Here is a 17,355-nt window from a genome sequence, read left to right as displayed (position 1 = left end):
CTGGCGCCATGGAGCTGGACCGCACTTAACAAAGGATCGCGGAACCAACGCGCCACACGCTAATCTCGTGGACTGTTATTATTCCATTTAAACATTGGTGTTAGTTAATAAGTGTATCTTAGACGATGTAGTGGACCATATGCGTTGTGCCTTCTGTCACTTGATCTCGCGTACCAGTCGCTTGACGGACAAAATTTAATTTGCTGTAATTTTATATGCCAACAATGATAATAATTTCGCGGACACTAATATAAGATCAGTGTTGCCTTGCTACGTGTCTTTGCTTTTCGCGTTAGACGTTGTAACTGTAAGCTTACGGTGCTTTATAGATAATAAACATTTAGAAAAGTAATAAGTTTTCAACAATTTGTATCAACTGTGCTGAATATGGATAAAACGATTTTGGTGAGACATACTTACTTAATATTTATTATGATCTACTCTATTGTTAGTTCATTTAACTTATTATTATGATAAAGTTAATTGTCGTAAAGGCAATAACCGTCCAAACATGTGTCGGTTGGCGAGTCAATGTATCGCTAGTTTGTCACATGTGGCTACCATTCCTGGCACAATATCGCATACATACTTATCATTTATGGCTCGGCCAAACAATGCATTAAGTGTAATGAATTCAGTAATGTTCGTCAATAGTATTACGTAAATGTGTTTAATGTAGGCAATAAGTGAACGGTTAGTAACCCGGCGGATTGATCCGTGTAAGGTTATTACCTCGGCATCTGCAGGGTTATGGGTCGGGACGGGAATCCCTTAGCCTGATCCCCCGGACCGGGTTCCTCAATTTCATAGAATTTCCAATATTATTACAGATTTCAGGGTAGATAGGTATACGTATACGCACCCTCACACATGCCATGTGTACAGTTTCTCATACCATTTACTGTATAATTTGAGTGCAAACAATATCTTTTTACATACCTTCTAATATTTAAAGTTAGTATTTACTTCAGCCAAATATAAAAGAGAATCCAAAGTAGTTAACCGATAAGGTCGTAAAACAGCAAGGAGTCGGCGTATAAATGCTTACCCGCGTATAAAGTTAAAACGATCAGAAAAATTTAAATCCACGACATTAAATTTTGGTCCCCTATTTAAATGGCGGCTAACCAACCGAATCGGGACGTATGTTGGCAACACATATATTCCGTATATGCAGAGACTTTTAAATTCGGTGGGGTATTATTTTGTTTAGATCCAAGTCCTCATGTTTAGGTGGGTCCATAAAGACTAAAATTCATTGGCACAAACTTATTAAGAGGGGTTATATTGGCCATGAATCATGAACTGGGAATTTTTATTCATTCGTTTTATTCACGATACTCTATCAATAAATGCACATTGATTGCAGATCACTGAAGCTGATTGACTATATTAGCGAAATTGATGTTTCGTTTATGTACGTCTGATTGATCACATTGTATTCTATTTCTATTTCAAAGCTTAATACTGACATGTATATTTCATGAATCATTTTGAATGGTCGTAAGTCTACGAATAGTTAATAAACAATAAACACTTCGAGTACAGAAATTAAAAGAACTTCATGAACTTAAAAAAGTTACGAAGCGGAAATATCATTGTTCTTTTTTCTCTCATAACAGCTGGAAAACGGCGAGCGAAAAATCGAGAAAAACGTCACAAAAAGGCCTAACAATATGGCAACTATTCTCGCTGTAAAACTTTTAAATTCCGCGTTCGGATATTGCAAAGCGAATGCCGTTCTGTTTGTTCCGCTCCTTGAAATTTTAATGAGACGAAGTCGAGCGTTCGAAATAACTTGTTATCTTCCACGGCAGGTATTTCACAAGTACATAATTAACACCATGCAATCGACTTTCTACAGTTCCTCATTGCTAATTCAATTCAATTGTTGCTAGGGTATTAGAAATTAGGAAACAAAGTAGGTGAAGTAAATAGAACTTAATTGATCATTGAAGTTTAGTAGTAGATGTATTTGAGACTTATTATTATTGTAAACTTTTATATTAGGTTTTCCTTACAAAGTAATGCTGATTAACTAAACTCCAAAGCATTATGTATGTAGGTTCTAGGTTTTCTAAAAGATACCTGAAAGGAGCTCCTTTACAAAACAACATAAGTACTCAATATAAAACACGTTTCATTCCGACGTGTGAGTTTTACATATGTTTCAAAGAAACTAGACGATAGTAACAAGTCTTTTATTTTGACAAGGGTAAGCCTCGAGGCAGGGACATATTGGACCTCTCCTATGCCGAACCGAATTAATGAAGCGATACACAATACTGAAGGCCTTTTTCAAACTCAAGTGTTAGATAAAATATCAGGTATACATTGGCACTTACCCTACATATATTTAGGGTTATATATGAAAATCCATGTTCAAAATAAAGATAAAATCATACATTTCTTTAAAATGAACACGCGTACTAAATATTCAGTTTTATTCCTATTTTAATGTTAAGTAAACGTTGTGAATACGAAAAACCTGGCTTTTGTTTATACGTTTAATATTTTCGTTTCGTATTCGTAGCTCGCCTACAAAATTGCTACGGCGTAGTCACGGCTACGTCGGAAACGTTTCTTTTTTTTGCGAACGAGATTTAAATGAAAAACTCGTAGCTAGTTGGTAACATGTCACAAAAATATTTTTTACTTTATACAAACTGATGTCTAACCCGTTGCTTTTTCTTCTATTCCTATGGTTGCGACATTTCCTCTAAAACATTTTAACTAGGTACTTGATATTACCTATACCTACCTACTTATATTATACGCACAATTTCTATAACATTCTTGGCCAAATACAAATGAATATATCAGATCAAAAAGGTAAACTTACCTACCTGAGCCAGGTCGTTGAACCCGTATCCTAAGTTTCTTATTGCGAAGATACATTATTTTTCGCAAATGTAAATAAGGTACCTAATCGCATGTCTTTTGTTTCTTTATGTTACACCGAAATATTTAAATGCTATGTTTAGATTTGGTACTTTTTAGTTAACTCATAAATCTTCAAAAATAACAAAACCTCCATACGCATTATTCTTACAACAAAAATCAGCTTTTAACACACCATATATAGCAACAATTGAACATAAAAGCATTGAAGAGCCTTCTGATAAAGTGAATTCAAGTTGAAATAGGTACACCGGGAGGAAATCCGGTTAGGTTTGAATAGCTTTCAGCGATCCATTCCTCGTGTTTGCAGAACTTTCGTTATCGACATTTCTGTACACTCCTTTACAGCATGATTCAGTTATGAAACAAGTATAAAGCTGATAGCTGCATAGTTAGTTTGGTACCGAGTTTAACATCGATACTGCAGTCCGTTACTTGGTTAAAGGTATTTGTTTTAGTGCATTTCAAAGTTGTTTGGTTCGTTAGTGTAGTGGATGGTAATTTAATATGAATATAATTTTTATAATAACTATCGTGAGACATACTAAATTAACTAAAACTTACGGTTTACTCACGTATTATTAATGGAGAAGACGCAGAAACGTTTGCGCACACTGCTCATGATGAAGAGTCCCTCTGTAACTCGAAACTAGTAGAGCTTTTCTCCATTAATATCATGTAAGTAAACTATTATTTTGAGATAATGAATATTTTGATTTCTAGCCCCATTAATGTCTATTAGTTTGGTTATGTTAGTGTTTCATGAAACAGATTATTCTCAAAGTAAGATAACTACAGTTTAGCGTCCCCAGTTCCTCATAAATATTTTTGACCAACTTATACCACTAGAGCAAACGTGCTAGCCGTCTCACGTTTTGTAATTATAAGTTTCTTCCCGCTTAGAAGGTACTCAGTGCCTTCAGACAGAAGTCTGACGTCAGCATTACCTAAGGTTTACTTACGTCGAAAACTTAGCTACTAATTTCTTTCCCGAGAAAGGAAAGGTGTTTAGGGACTCTCATTAGTGTCCATTGGGACATTACGACTTAAGGGCAAAATACACAATAGGTATATCTATAGGTATACATGTTAATTTGTTATTTATTTTATTCTACTTGTACCCATATTTCAAAACTACTTAATATCACTTCAGTTTCTCATTAAAATATGATTTTACCATTTCGGAACGGATTTTAATGAGGCCGTGGCTTGTTAATGATGTTCGAAAGCTATTATATTATTACTAAGTACCTGTATATGTATAGTTGTTTTTATGTATTGTAATGGACGAAATACAACGGCTGTTTATTGGAGCTACGATACTTGTTAGGTGACACGTATTACGGTATGTTGAAGTAAAATTTATGAAAACTGTTTACTATGGAGTTCATCGTGAATTGGAGACGAGTTTCCGTTTGGTTGTAATGTTTACTAAACTTACGTTTTTGTTAGTTTCTGTTTAAGTGCATTAATGATGATGGTCATCAACATATGGTCGTTTTAGTATTGTTTCCTTTTGGTTCTAGTTATCATTTGATTAGTACTAGAATGTTTGAGGATTACCTTATAAAGAAAAGCGATTTGTCCTAAATTAAATTAACATAAAATGTGTAAAGAAGGCTGAGTTGTACTAAATCAATATAAAATGTGTAGTTTTAAAAATCCAGTTTCACAAAGGGATTTTGACAAAGAATTTGACAAAAAATAAATATTTGAGCGACATCTCTATTCATCTCAATTAGATGTGATTTTCATACCAATAAAAATGGCATCACCGTGTAAGTCAGCAAACAAAACACAACGAATACATTCAAATAGCACAAAAGAGCATTCATCATTTCAGTGAAAATAATGATGAGATGAACGAGGGAATAATGAGAGAGACTGCTCGGCTCATAGATAATGAGGAACGTAGGAGACTGCGCCTTTCAGGAGATCCGTCATCATTAGTACGAGGCTTCAGGCGCTCAGTTTTCATTAAGACGCCAATGTTTCAAATGACAACCACAGCCACCAAAGGACTGGGGACGTATTGATGCATCCTTACGATCATTGTCTTGTCTACCTACATAGGTACATATCAGTACTAATTGTGAAAGAAACCCCCGTTCTCTCTTCATGCCGTCTGATTACAATTTTATCTCCCCCTGTATATAAGTACAGCGTGTTGTCGTTGTTCTCCCTCGGGTTTAATCCATGAAGTGTTGCTATTCAGATCTACAGGGTGTCTTTTAGGTCGTATCGTTTTAATAGAGTTTACTGAGAAAATGTTTCGTGGGAACTGGTTGGAAAGATACTGGAATTGAGTGTAACATAATATTACGTTAAGTAGGGTTGGTTTTTCCTCGTAGTGATAAGCGTTGCCGTGTATGTTCGTACACTTTCCTTATACTGTAGTAGATATTGGTTGTAGATGTTCCGTAATTTTTACAAACTGAATCGATTTGGGAACAAAATTCGGAGCCTCATATTGCTCGTTGCCATCTATCATAGAATCATTTCAACATGTAAAGTTCAATGACATTTATAAAGTTATGCCATTTGTAACATAGTCACACAAAACCTGGCAGCATTCTAGGCCCTTGTGTGTGCCACATTAAAATCTTTCTCGTCAAGTAGCAAAAACCGCTCCACTTTGCGATCTTGAATCTTAAATCATGTGTGAAGAATACATGAAACGGGAACGCTTTTACTCAGAAAATTCGTTAAGGCTAAACAATTCAAAACTCCGTTCTGTTACACCATTTCGCCATTAAATGTTTTAATGTAGTAAAGTGAGTGTTCATACAGGTGCTTTATTCTTTTATTCGCGTACAATAGAGGCAGGCGTAGTAGGTTTTGTTCGTAGGCCTGTAAAAATGAGTAATTTTAGAATAATATTGAAAGGACATGGATATTCCATTTAAGAGGATATGTACTACAGCTAACTAGCAAACAATGTTTTAATTCATTTGGAAGATTCAGATATAAGGCCAAGGGTATAAGTGAGGTCACATCTGTTCTGCGTTTCAATTTCGCAATTTCGGGTACAGTCGACCGAATTACCGAATGTTCGAAATATCAAATGGTGGTCAAACTAAAAAGCATGTACCTATCTCTGCAATTTCTGTAATCTTTTCGTCTCCTTTTTTGAATCTTCGAAAGGCTGACGCCAATAAGTTCGAATAATGGAGTAATTTTGTTACAGAGCGATGATTTTCTCATGAAAATTACCAAGTGTGTAAAAATTTCTTGAAATATAAAGAGATTTTCGAGGGACCTTCAAATTACTTCGAAGGTTTAAATTAACGAGAGTCAACGGTACTAAGAAAATAAATGTTTGAAAGGGTTTTTCAAATAGTAACTCAATTTAAAAACCCTTTAAGTGATCTAATAAAGCGAAAAGAACCTTATTATCAAAATATTATTGTTGTTTGAATTAAAGAGAGTCGACTGTACTAAGAAAAAATATTTTTGAAAGGGCTTCTTAAATAGTTACTCAATTTCAAAACCCTTTAAGTGATCAAATAAAGCGAAATGAACCTTATTATCAAAATATTATTGTTGTTAATGCATAGTAAAAGTTAGCATGTGATATATCATGGTTTATGAGTTGGCAAGTGGCCATAACGAAAGGTAAACAAGGTAACAGAATGGCTTACTGCCAGACAAGCTTGGGGTTTCAAAGTTGGCACATTACATTTTTCACTGCGGACTTTCATGAATACTTTTTTGACTAATTGGTTTGTACAGTGACCATAAGGACTCATGTCAAGTTGGGCAGGAGTTAGTAGGCGTTTTTTTTTCGTAGATTCACTTTTTGCTTAATTCGCGGCTTAAATTCGCTCCTTTTTTTATTGGAGCAGTTTTAGTCTATAGCTATATAAAACTTTAAAAGTTACTTGGGAAAAAAATGGTATTCAGAATCAAAATTTTTGTTATCTGTACTAACAAAATATATTTCCAAACGTGTCAATCAATTGATAGACGTCGTAAATGCAAACTGAAATTAAAATTCCTTGATAGATTCAGCGCATTCCATTCCTCTTTCGAATCAAGACCAAAAAAGTCGAACATCGTTTCGTTCGAAAATCAAATATAGCAAATAGCGTACGAAGGAAGGGCTCTCGAAAATAACGATACAGCATTTTTTCCAAAAATAGAATACGTAATGGATTACTGCATCTCGTTAGCAATAAACTAGGACACTGCGGCATTTGTAACCGCAAAGGCTTGGTTCTGTCTGTAATAGATTACAGTTTGCTTAACCTGCCTTCAAGAAAGAAGAACAATTTTCTCGACACCATTTTCTTCTTCTGACAGTTGTATCTCTCCATGTAATTATGGTACTTAGATAGCTGTAAGTGGAACGCGAAGAAACTTCCAAGTTTAAAAAGTTGACGAACTTTTTTTTTCTTTTCTCGTCGTAATCTTTATCGCAAGGCGTTTTATGTCATGTCGTATAAAATTGTTGGGAATCTCTCGAGTGTTGGACATAAAAACTTATCTGATTTGGAAATGTTTTGAAAAGTTGTTAACAATTAGGTACAGAGCTTCGCGTGTTTTTGCGAAGGGGTAGATGGAAGTGACTGCATCGTGATGAAGGGTGAGATTATCACACTTAGGCCATCCAAAATATTACTCACTTCACTTATATAGAATTAAAAACTTATTTAACGAATGAAACACGACATTAAATTTTTAACCTTAATGAGCATGTTTATAGCGTGCACTATAATGAAATTAGACTCATCATAACATTCCATTTTTACGAAGGTAGGAAGCATCCGTACTATTACAACTGTTCTTCAATTTGATTAAAATTGCCCTTTCACTTATCACAGTACTGCGGTATCGACCTCCTTACCCGAGTTAAAAATAAACGAACACTATGCTTCACATAAAGACTCCATTGATCCTAAATGAGTGCAATAAAGAGTGATTAATGATCATACTGAATACACCCGTTCTTTCGCAGTATTAGTTGGCTCACCCATAATGTTATAATCATGTTTAGTCTTGATGCTTTGTTTTTTTTTTAAAGAAATATCAGCCGCATTGCGTAAAAGCAAACCAATTTATAAGTAGGTGAGATAAGTATCGAAAACAAAGTTCACTGGCATTACAAATATGATTGATTTAGTTTGTAAATAATGGTTTGTTTTGAGTAACTTCCAAGCGGCAAGGTAAATGATTTTCGATCGTAATTTAATGAGTTTATGTATGTGGTAGGTACATTTGTAGCTCTGAATTTAATTAAAGTACCCGAGTGACATGCGACGTTGTGATGTGACAGCTTTTACTTCATTTAGGGGAATATCATTTGTATGTACAATGTACACACACATCTTTAAAACTAGGTCGCAACGACATGTTGCTCTGCTCGTCTCCATAAGAGAATACAGCTCCCCCTTTATCAGTTGCCATCAATTCAATCCCTTTGTTCAGGCCAGCCGCTCTTGTATGCCACCCTGCGTTCAATCTGCTTTGATCTCGTATGTATATTTGTGTCGTTTTTAAAGTCAATGCAATGTAAAATAAAAGTACTGGTAATTGAAATGGCTCTTGCGTAAATCATCACTATATTAAAGAAAATAGCTTAGCTACTCTTTTTTATAAAATCGGTAAAATAAATGTAACTCTTCTGGTGTAATGAATGTCTATGGAATTGGACAGTATGGACATAGTCTATCGGCGATGTTGACTATTAGGCGGTACATTTGCTCGTTTGCCTCCAATCTCATAAAACAATTTGAATTCTGATGTCGTAGTCCTACGGAAAGGTAAACAAACTAGGATAGAAAAGTCCCCTCCATAAGAAATGCATCGTAATAGGGACGGTAGATACACCGAATGGAAACAAAACAAGTGACTAATGAAGTGAAGGATCTAATTAAACTGGCGACTAATGCCGTTCAAGAATAATAAAACTAAACCGTTGAACCGTTGATTAAAAATAACGCTATTAGTAAGCGTTGTAAACTCAAGCTTCACTAAGAAGGTTAAGTCGAGTTAAGTAGTAATAATGGGTGTTTTTCTTCATCAGTTAAGCCTATTATGAGTTTTAGAAGTAAATATTAGAACTGGTTTAATTTCATAAAGTGACTGTACGAGTAGTAGCAGTCGGGTGTTAAGTTTTTTTTATAAGTAAAGGTTGTTCTACACTGTGATATTGTCTTGTGTGTTGGGTGCGTTTAGTACATAAACCTGAAACCGCAACAGCAATAATTTGTTAATAAATGTGACAGGTTGCACTGAAGCGGCTTGGACAACAAACTAGTTAATAGTAACTACTTAGTAATAAGTAGGAACTTATATTAAAGCGGGACTTTTGTAATTCTCCGAACAACTCCTATACTCTTTTAAGGCTTTTAACCCTGAGTCATGCGAAGGGGAAATGCGGTAGACACCCTTTACTGCCATTTCTAAGCAGAGGGATTGTACCTACTCAGATATAATGGTGCCCTTTACATTTGTAGGTAATTTTTTTTTTTTTTATCTTTTATTTAAGGGGCTTTTATTCTAAGAACATGCCAGCCCCGTTGATTTGTAGGTAAATGAAATGGTACTTGAGAGAGTGTATTGATTAGGAGATTGATGTGAGCTTCTGTATTTGTGTAGTTACTGTGAAATTCGTCTCATCGTGTTCTAATGTGTATATGTTATTTCATTGGGTATAATTAGTTTGATTCGTACGAGTCAGTGACAGATTAATCCTGCTAAAGCTCCTAAGAGGCCCTCGATTATACATATACGGTGTCCCTGGAAGTATAGATTTAACTTAACAGGAGGACATTCTCAAACATTTTAACTATGAAGCCTATTTACACTCAAATAAATACTCCAAAGCGGAGACGAGTTTGGTTGGTTCAGTTAAGCAAATGCTACGTGGTTAATCCGGCACTGGATTGTATGTCTGTTATTTTGTGGTCAATCTGTGTTATTTTCATTCATAGTGTACCTTAGTTTGCCAACATTGTATAAGTACATAATGATTTAAAAATTACCAATTTCATTATTAAAATAATTTTCAATGGTTTCCTCAGACGCGGCGGTCGCAATAGGATGGAAGGAGGTAGCGGTGTGGTATACCGTGTGGTGGGGCGCACGCGCAGTAAGGCGGACTGCGGCCAACAGACTGAACGACAGCCGCCGGCGCCGCGGCAACAGGACACCACCTGGAAGAAGTACACCGACTCGCCTGGAGTTGGTGCTCCTCCACTGGTAAGCACTTTATACCCCTCTTTTAAACTGTGGATTTTTTCTTGGATCACATAAAGTCGAATGACAACTGCAGTTATGTAATGCCCTAAATCGTATGATACATACGTTAGTAGAATTCTGTTTCTTGTTTCGTTCTAAGTAATTGAAGCCAACCCAACTCTGAAATATCGCTGAATTTCAGCATTTTACATAGAACACAAAATTCGCCCTCTTCAGCATGAAATTTTTAATAGCATCCAATACATTAGTTTTATCGTCAGTTTTCCATGGTTCCTATAGGTCTTTTTCATAACTTACATGGATTTCGATCAAAGGACATTGCCTTGCAGTTTTTCATAGACACTTTACTTACTTAATGAATTAACTCTCAATTCCAGAACCAGCCAGCACCTGCGCCACCCAGCCCATCACATGGCAGGAAGGGAGAAAGACGTGCTGGCCATCACTCGCCTCAGCACCACAAGCGGGAGAAGCTGACTGCGGCCCAGCAGCTTGGAATCGCACCGCATCCACAGGTAACATAAAATCATATCATTCCTCTGATGTCATGGGTATACATACGGGTATACAATCATACATTGATCGTGGATCACTTAGGTATTATCACCGTCATATTTTAGGTCAAGACTTAAAGTTATTAATGGGTCACTTAAGTGAAGTCCGTGTTATAAAAATTGAGCCAATGCTGAAATAATTTTAATTTCGTGCTTAAGCCCAAATATCTATCTATAGAAAATACATCTAGATTTGAAAATGTTAACTATCTGACAGCAAGAATAAAAAAAGAACCAGTAGATACAGCAAACAACATTATACGTACACTTGTACTTATTTAAACCTTTTAATCCGTTGTTAGTTAGATATTTGATACGTGTAATAGGTACTTACCTAATTAACGCCCTTGAGGGAAACCATACAACTGTTTTATTCGATATTGCTACAAAACATGGGCGTTGATTCAACCTTGATCTAATGTTTCGATATTTTATTTTCAGTATGCTGCATCGAATTCTGGGCAACATCCCGCAAGAAGTGGGGGATCACAGGTATCGTATTTATTAATTATTTTAAACTGTGATGAATAATATTAGTATAAAAAAAAACTCATAAAATATGAGTCTAAGTATTGACTATGTAGTTAGTTACAAACGCAACACAACGCCCATCAGGGTCTAAGTTTAAATTGTGTTTAAATAAAATTGTGCTCAGTGTGCTCAAGTTCTAATAAGCTAATGCAAAGTAAATATATTTTTATTTAACAAAATAATTTAATATTTTTTTAGCAGCTCCAGTCTCCTGGAGGTGGATCCCGGCCGTCTAGCGTGTCAAGCGGAGGCAATGGTAGCACTTGTTCATCAAGTAAAGCGAAAGTGCCACAAAGCTTCGGCTACGTGAAGAGACAGAATGGTGTTCAACAACCAGTACCGCAGTCCAATGGGCCACCACAACATGGTACGTTAACAAATTCCTATATAAAAACATCGGAATACTAAATTAATAAAAACAATAAGGAAAATTTAAAAAAGAAAGAAGGTCGAAACTCATTATTGAATCATTTTAAATTTAGAATCATCAACTGGCCAGTCTTAAAGCTGGCTGTTTAATATGAATATAGCTGCTGGTTGGAAAAAAGAGTGGTCATTGTTTTTGATTTTCGAAAATGGCGGGAAGCGGGAAAGTAATGCATGTAAATTAATTAATTAATATAATTTAGTTTATAATATTGTAGGTATTAATTACTATAATTATTTATTGTAGGTGGACGGACAGCTCAAGTTTCTGCTGTGCCAAGGACGAAAGTCAAAGTATCGGGTGGTACACAAACGTGTACACAGGATCTCCAAATTCACAGTAAGATAATATTATATTTTTTTACTTACCTACCATTTTCTGCACCATCTACTTCACATGGCATTATTAACGCTGCTAGAATCAGTAATAATAACAATCAATAATTTTATTATGTCAACTTTTTATCTAGAGAAGACTTACCTACGTTGATGCTACGTTGCAGTTTTATTCTTCTTGTTTTATACTCATTATAATTATTTTCAAGGTGATATAATGTTACCCTTTTGCATGAAGTCTAATCTATTCCATCGATTTCAAAGTCTATCATAGTTATATTAGTTTCACTTGCATGCAATACTTAATACATTATTTATTCATGTATAGGAAAAAGTTTGTTAGGTACTTAATTAATTTTATTAACATTTTAATTAATTTTTGCTTATCAACGCATTTCGTTCATTTTTCATTTCCACGCCTACGCAGAAAATGGAATCGGTCCGAAATCATTTTCTTTGGGTGGCACAGCGGCCGCGCAGCTCTCGGCTTCGGTTCGGGAGCGATTGCTGGGGTCCCAGTCTTTGCCCAAACCGGGAACACATGAGTTCGCTGCCCTCTTCCATCATCACAGGTAAATATACTATTTTGCTAACTTTAAAATAGTCTTTAAAACAAATTGGAGTGTCCGCACCGTGTTGTGTGTTTTGACTGTCAACAAATTGCATGGTCTTAAAGAGATATTTGCTTGTGCAGTTTTAAAACTAACTGTGTGAAACAAATACCTAATAATAAAAATATAGGGCCAGACTTTTACTCGAAGGAAATTAGGTTCTAAAATTGTTTGTTAAGGTTCAAAATTGTGTAAATATTAACAGCTATCTCTAGTCTTGTGATAAAATTACGTCACAAACTCCCAGCTGACTCCCAAACTCAAACAAATCAACAATTGTACAGGACAATTGTTTCGTTGACATCAGCAATTAAACAGTTTAAGTAATGAACTGGGATACCCGATATGAGTGAGAGTGAGATAAATAATATCTCGTGCTCTTTCTTTTGAGGCTAGAGGATGACTATGATCTTGGAATTAAAAATGCAGGGTGGGATTGGGAAGTTAATCTATGACCCCAATTTCTTATTTGTAAGTTAGTAATAAAGTAAATTGTATAAGTAATAAACAATAAAACTTCCTCATTCTTATCAAAATACTTCATATCACCAAATGAAAGGAAATATTTAACGCAAACGTGCGTCTTATTCCTTGTATTTTTATAAAGTAGCACATCAATATTTGAACTCTGTGCTCCAATAATCCTCTTCAGATAACACAATAATTACTTACTCCACAAATATTTAAATTGAATATCCAAACAAAGATTGAATTATAAACCGAGAATGTGGAGACAGCTTTCATTTGTTTGGTTCACGAATCAATGGTAACTTGTGTAAAAAACAAGACGTTAATAAAAGACTGAATACATCTCTGTACTGGCCATTGACACGTATAATTGAGTAAATATCATTGCAAAGAAGTATTTCGTGATGTACAGACGATAAAGGAAAAGGAATAAACATTAAAATTTGTTCGTACCGTACATCGATATTTTATCGAAGTGAAAAAAGTTAGCTGCAATCATGAGTGTTGACAAGTAAGCAAACAAATTCTTATCGATATCAGTGAACATCGTGGGAACTTTGAATTAGTGTTCAATCGTCCTGGTTTAAGAGAGATCCTCTTAGCAGTTTGAAGTGCTCTTTACTTGTATTTAATTGTTGTTCTCTAGTTTTATCGTCTTTAAATTAAATTTCAACGATTGTAGGTAACATTTGTTAGTAAATAAAACAAAATTCTATATGTAACCGATAGGTTGTGAACTAGTGGTGTAGCTTCAAGAATAGCAAGTGAATATTACTTCTACATGAGGTATCTCTTTTTTGTAAAGAACGATACTTGCTAGTGAAAATTATCCCAATGTCTCCTCTATGTGCTCATATATTTAATTTCTTCGGTTAATACCCACCATGGCTTCCAGGATCGCACCTAGAGGTGGCATTAAAATAAGTGACGGCAGTCTTTCTGATACCCAAACATATTCCGAAGTAAAGTCTGACTACGGGATCCCGTATGCACCTTGGCTAAGACACAGGTAAATATTCTAATAACTTACAATGTATGTGAATGTGTGTTGTATGGATATGATTGAAAAATTATAACCAGCTAAATTAAAATTGTTTGTTATATTTTATGTTTGTTGTGACCGTCGTTCTATTATTGTTTGTATCATTTTCCATTGCCATTCTCCCTCATCATTCTTGTGTGCTTATGTTTATGTGTCATACAATGGGCCTTGGTCTACGCAACAACAAAGTTAAGTCTTCTTTCATCCGGACTTTTAATTAATACCTAACTTCATCAATTTACAACTTTCATTATTGATTGGAAACAAATATTTGACACGCAAATCTCTTCTATCATAATCTCATGCTTATTTCAGCCCTATTTTCAATGGCCAGTTGTAGGACACGACAGTTTTGTTTGATTATATTTTGTTTTTGAATTATTAGTTTTTTCTTTTATGATTTAACGTAAATGGAGATTATTATGTCAAAGGAGGTACAGCTGGCCATTACGTGCCGTCATCACTCTTCCCCTTTTCAGCAATACATATTCGGCGAGTGGTCGCCTGTCGGAGGGCGAGTCGATGGAGTCGCTCACGTCGCTGCACTCTGCGCAGGCGCACAACCACACCTCCTCCCCTAACTCACACCACCGCAGCTCACTCACACACAATAAGCTCATCATGCACCGAGACGCACAGGGCTCCCGGTTAAACAGGAGCAACAGTATTAGGTGGGTCCCCCATTTCTATAAAGTAGAAAAGTGAATCAATTTAAACTCTGGGGTATCTAGCAAATATGATTATAACGTGCAAAAGACAATTTGTATTTAATTATAATGTTATTGATGAGCGAAATTTCTAAATCTAGTAATTATCTAACTTGCCTTTGGTGGATTGACTAAATATCATAAACAAAAAATATAAATGACACATCTTAATATTGAACAAAACCGTTCAAAATGGAGTCGACTAACCATCAAGAATAAGCTTAATTCTTCCCTTTTCATGAATCATGCTTAAAACTCTTTCCCCTGATACTCATTGATGCTTTTCTATAAACCTACTTACTATCATTGTTATGTAATTAATATTAGTACATACGGCTGTTGGTTATTAAAATGTCTTGACTGTTGGTTAAATTTTTAGCTACCTCAGAGATAGGACATTTCCAAGGTATGCCACAAGGATGGGAGTTTGTTCATGTTTTGGCTTCAAGGTGGCACGCTTCATTTCAACAATAAATATGCATGATTTTAATAAGGCACGGCTTATCTACTTAATTTTACACTTCGTTAACGCCATTGTATTGTAAATGCTCATATCACTTTTTGTTTATATTGATCAAGATGCACATTTCTATATCATTTCAATGTGCGCCATTTTTTCTTTATCATTCATGATACTTCATGATCAAATTGTAAGTGTATTCAACATTTTAAGAAGAAAATGATAATAGATTAGTGTATAACATTGTTTGAAAATCTGGGGCACGGTAGTGCCCCCGCCAAGTCGAGCAAAAATATTTTTATTTACTTGGCTACAGAGAATAGGTAAGGTCAAAATAGAAGATATATTTTATTCAACGGGCTTTTGTCGCAAAACGCTGAATATTGTGCCATTTCGTACTGTGCGCTACTCAAGGGCTTTTAAGATGTACTTACTGAAGTGCTTTTCAGCAAGCTTGGAATGACTGAAATTTTCTTTTATTACTCGGTACTAAATTTACAGTTACCTACCTATTTACACACCAAATAGGGTTCGACCAAATAACATCAGTCAGATATGAATCAGTTTCACATTCATTTCTATAATAATTTCTCATAACCTCAATGTATGTAGATGTCATGAAAATCTACTTGTAATTACAAAGTGGACATCAGTCACTGCACTCACATATCAAAATAAAACATCAAACATATAAAGTCATACAACCACTCATTCCTAGCTTGAAAGCACTGACAGAAACAAGCAATGTATCACACAAAACGTGCTTCATCGTAGCAAAGAGACAAAAGGATATTAAAAAAAACAGAAATTAAATGGCGTCCATTCTTACAGGTCAACAAAATCGGAGAAGCTTTACCCTTCGATGCTGCAAAGATCTTCGGAGAGTGACTATGAACCGTACTATTGTTTACCTGTGCAATACGGACCATCTGGACAAGGTAGGATTTTATTACTCATACAATGACTCAATCACCTAAGTATTGTTCTATTGTGATATTCAAACCTAGAATAGGATGCCTATATTTATGTTCTTTAAAGGTTCAATGACCTAAATATATAAGTAAGACGATTTCGTATTTAATTTACTCAGCATTCATTGTTTAACCGGGGTTGTGGATCGATCGGACATTACCTATTCCATAAGTCACCATGACCGCTTTGAGCAGGAAGTAGACAGGGTTATTTTTAATAAGTCGTAAGGGTCTCACTCTCGCTCATGCCACACCCAAGGCAGGACCCAAAAAAGGACACATTCATTTTAAGATGAACATAGAAATGTAGATCACCACCTACTTGTTTCTTTTATTTCTTCTTTCGACTCTTTATGCCACTCTATTATCTATTTTTGTGCTTTTCAAGAAGAAATAATCTTCTTGGTTTAGTAGCGTTTCAGTGTTTACCTGTCACTTTATAAGTGTTTCCACTATAAAATTTTATGGGACATAAAGAGTTGCTTGTATTTACAAACAGTATTCACGGCTAACGTTCTATTGATTGTCTCTCATCGATTTTACTACTGCAGTTTACATAATTTATCACACAACTGTACATACATAATATGTACTTAGTTTTATACTAGGAACCAATACTGGTTTTAATATTAATGGATCTGTGAGCGTCCTTGCAATAAATATTCACTACTGCACGTGGCTTTGAGCGATGCCAATGAGCATCTAACTCATACCATACATTCTTGCATAATTAATCTTAATCAGTGCAAATAGTACGATTAGTGGGCAAGTCAGAATTGTCTGTTCTTAGAACAAACGGTACCAAATCATAACAAAATGATTTCTCCTAGCATCTACCTATGACTAATGACATCATTCTCTAAACAATTGCTTGTAAGTCATTGCCAAAGTGACTTTTGATTGGAACGATAGGTAGTTAATTGGGGTTACGATTTAAAGTAGAAATTAACTTTAAGTAATGTCATACTTAGGAAGATGTTTGAGTAAGAATCATCTTAGGGCAAAAATTATTAACCGATATGAATGCAAAATCACTGGAATTAAGGTGGATTTTTGGCATTCGTTGTTTAGATCGATCCAAAAAATTTGTAACTAAGATCGGATTATCTTTTTCCGCTTGTTTTTTTTTTTACCTTTATGCGAGG

The 17,355-nt window shown here is 35.1% G+C and overlaps 1 protein-coding gene across 23 annotated transcripts in view; it reads left to right on the top strand.

Moving 5' to 3' along the window:
• LOC118262397 (protein sickie) overlaps positions 1-17,355 on the top strand; it is a 211,556-nt gene that overhangs the window by 161,411 nt on the left and 32,790 nt on the right. For 8 of the 23 annotated variants that reach the window (XM_050697327.1, XM_050697305.1, XM_050697306.1 and 5 more), the window contains 10 exons: positions 9,927-10,104; positions 10,482-10,619; positions 11,100-11,150; positions 11,388-11,556; positions 11,863-11,955; positions 12,379-12,523; positions 13,926-14,039; positions 14,552-14,743; positions 15,159-15,185; positions 16,071-16,177. In XM_050697327.1, the coding sequence (XP_050553284.1) occupies positions 9,927-10,104; positions 10,482-10,619; positions 11,100-11,150; positions 11,388-11,556; positions 11,863-11,955; positions 12,379-12,523; positions 13,926-14,039; positions 14,552-14,743; positions 15,159-15,185; positions 16,071-16,177 (1,214 nt within the window). The remainder of the gene's footprint in view (positions 1-9,926; positions 10,105-10,481; positions 10,620-11,099; positions 11,151-11,387; positions 11,557-11,862; positions 11,956-12,378; positions 12,524-13,925; positions 14,040-14,551; positions 14,744-15,158; positions 15,186-16,070; positions 16,178-17,355) is intronic. The other 15 variants (XM_050697309.1, XM_050697307.1, XM_050697311.1 and 12 more) reach the window with 11 other exon arrangements.

Source organism: Spodoptera frugiperda, chromosome 12 (genome assembly GCF_023101765.2).
Source record: "Spodoptera frugiperda isolate SF20-4 chromosome 12, AGI-APGP_CSIRO_Sfru_2.0, whole genome shotgun sequence".
Lineage (NCBI taxonomy): Eukaryota > Metazoa > Arthropoda > Insecta > Lepidoptera > Noctuidae > Spodoptera > Spodoptera frugiperda.
This window is presented reverse-complemented; position numbering and strand designations above follow the sequence as displayed.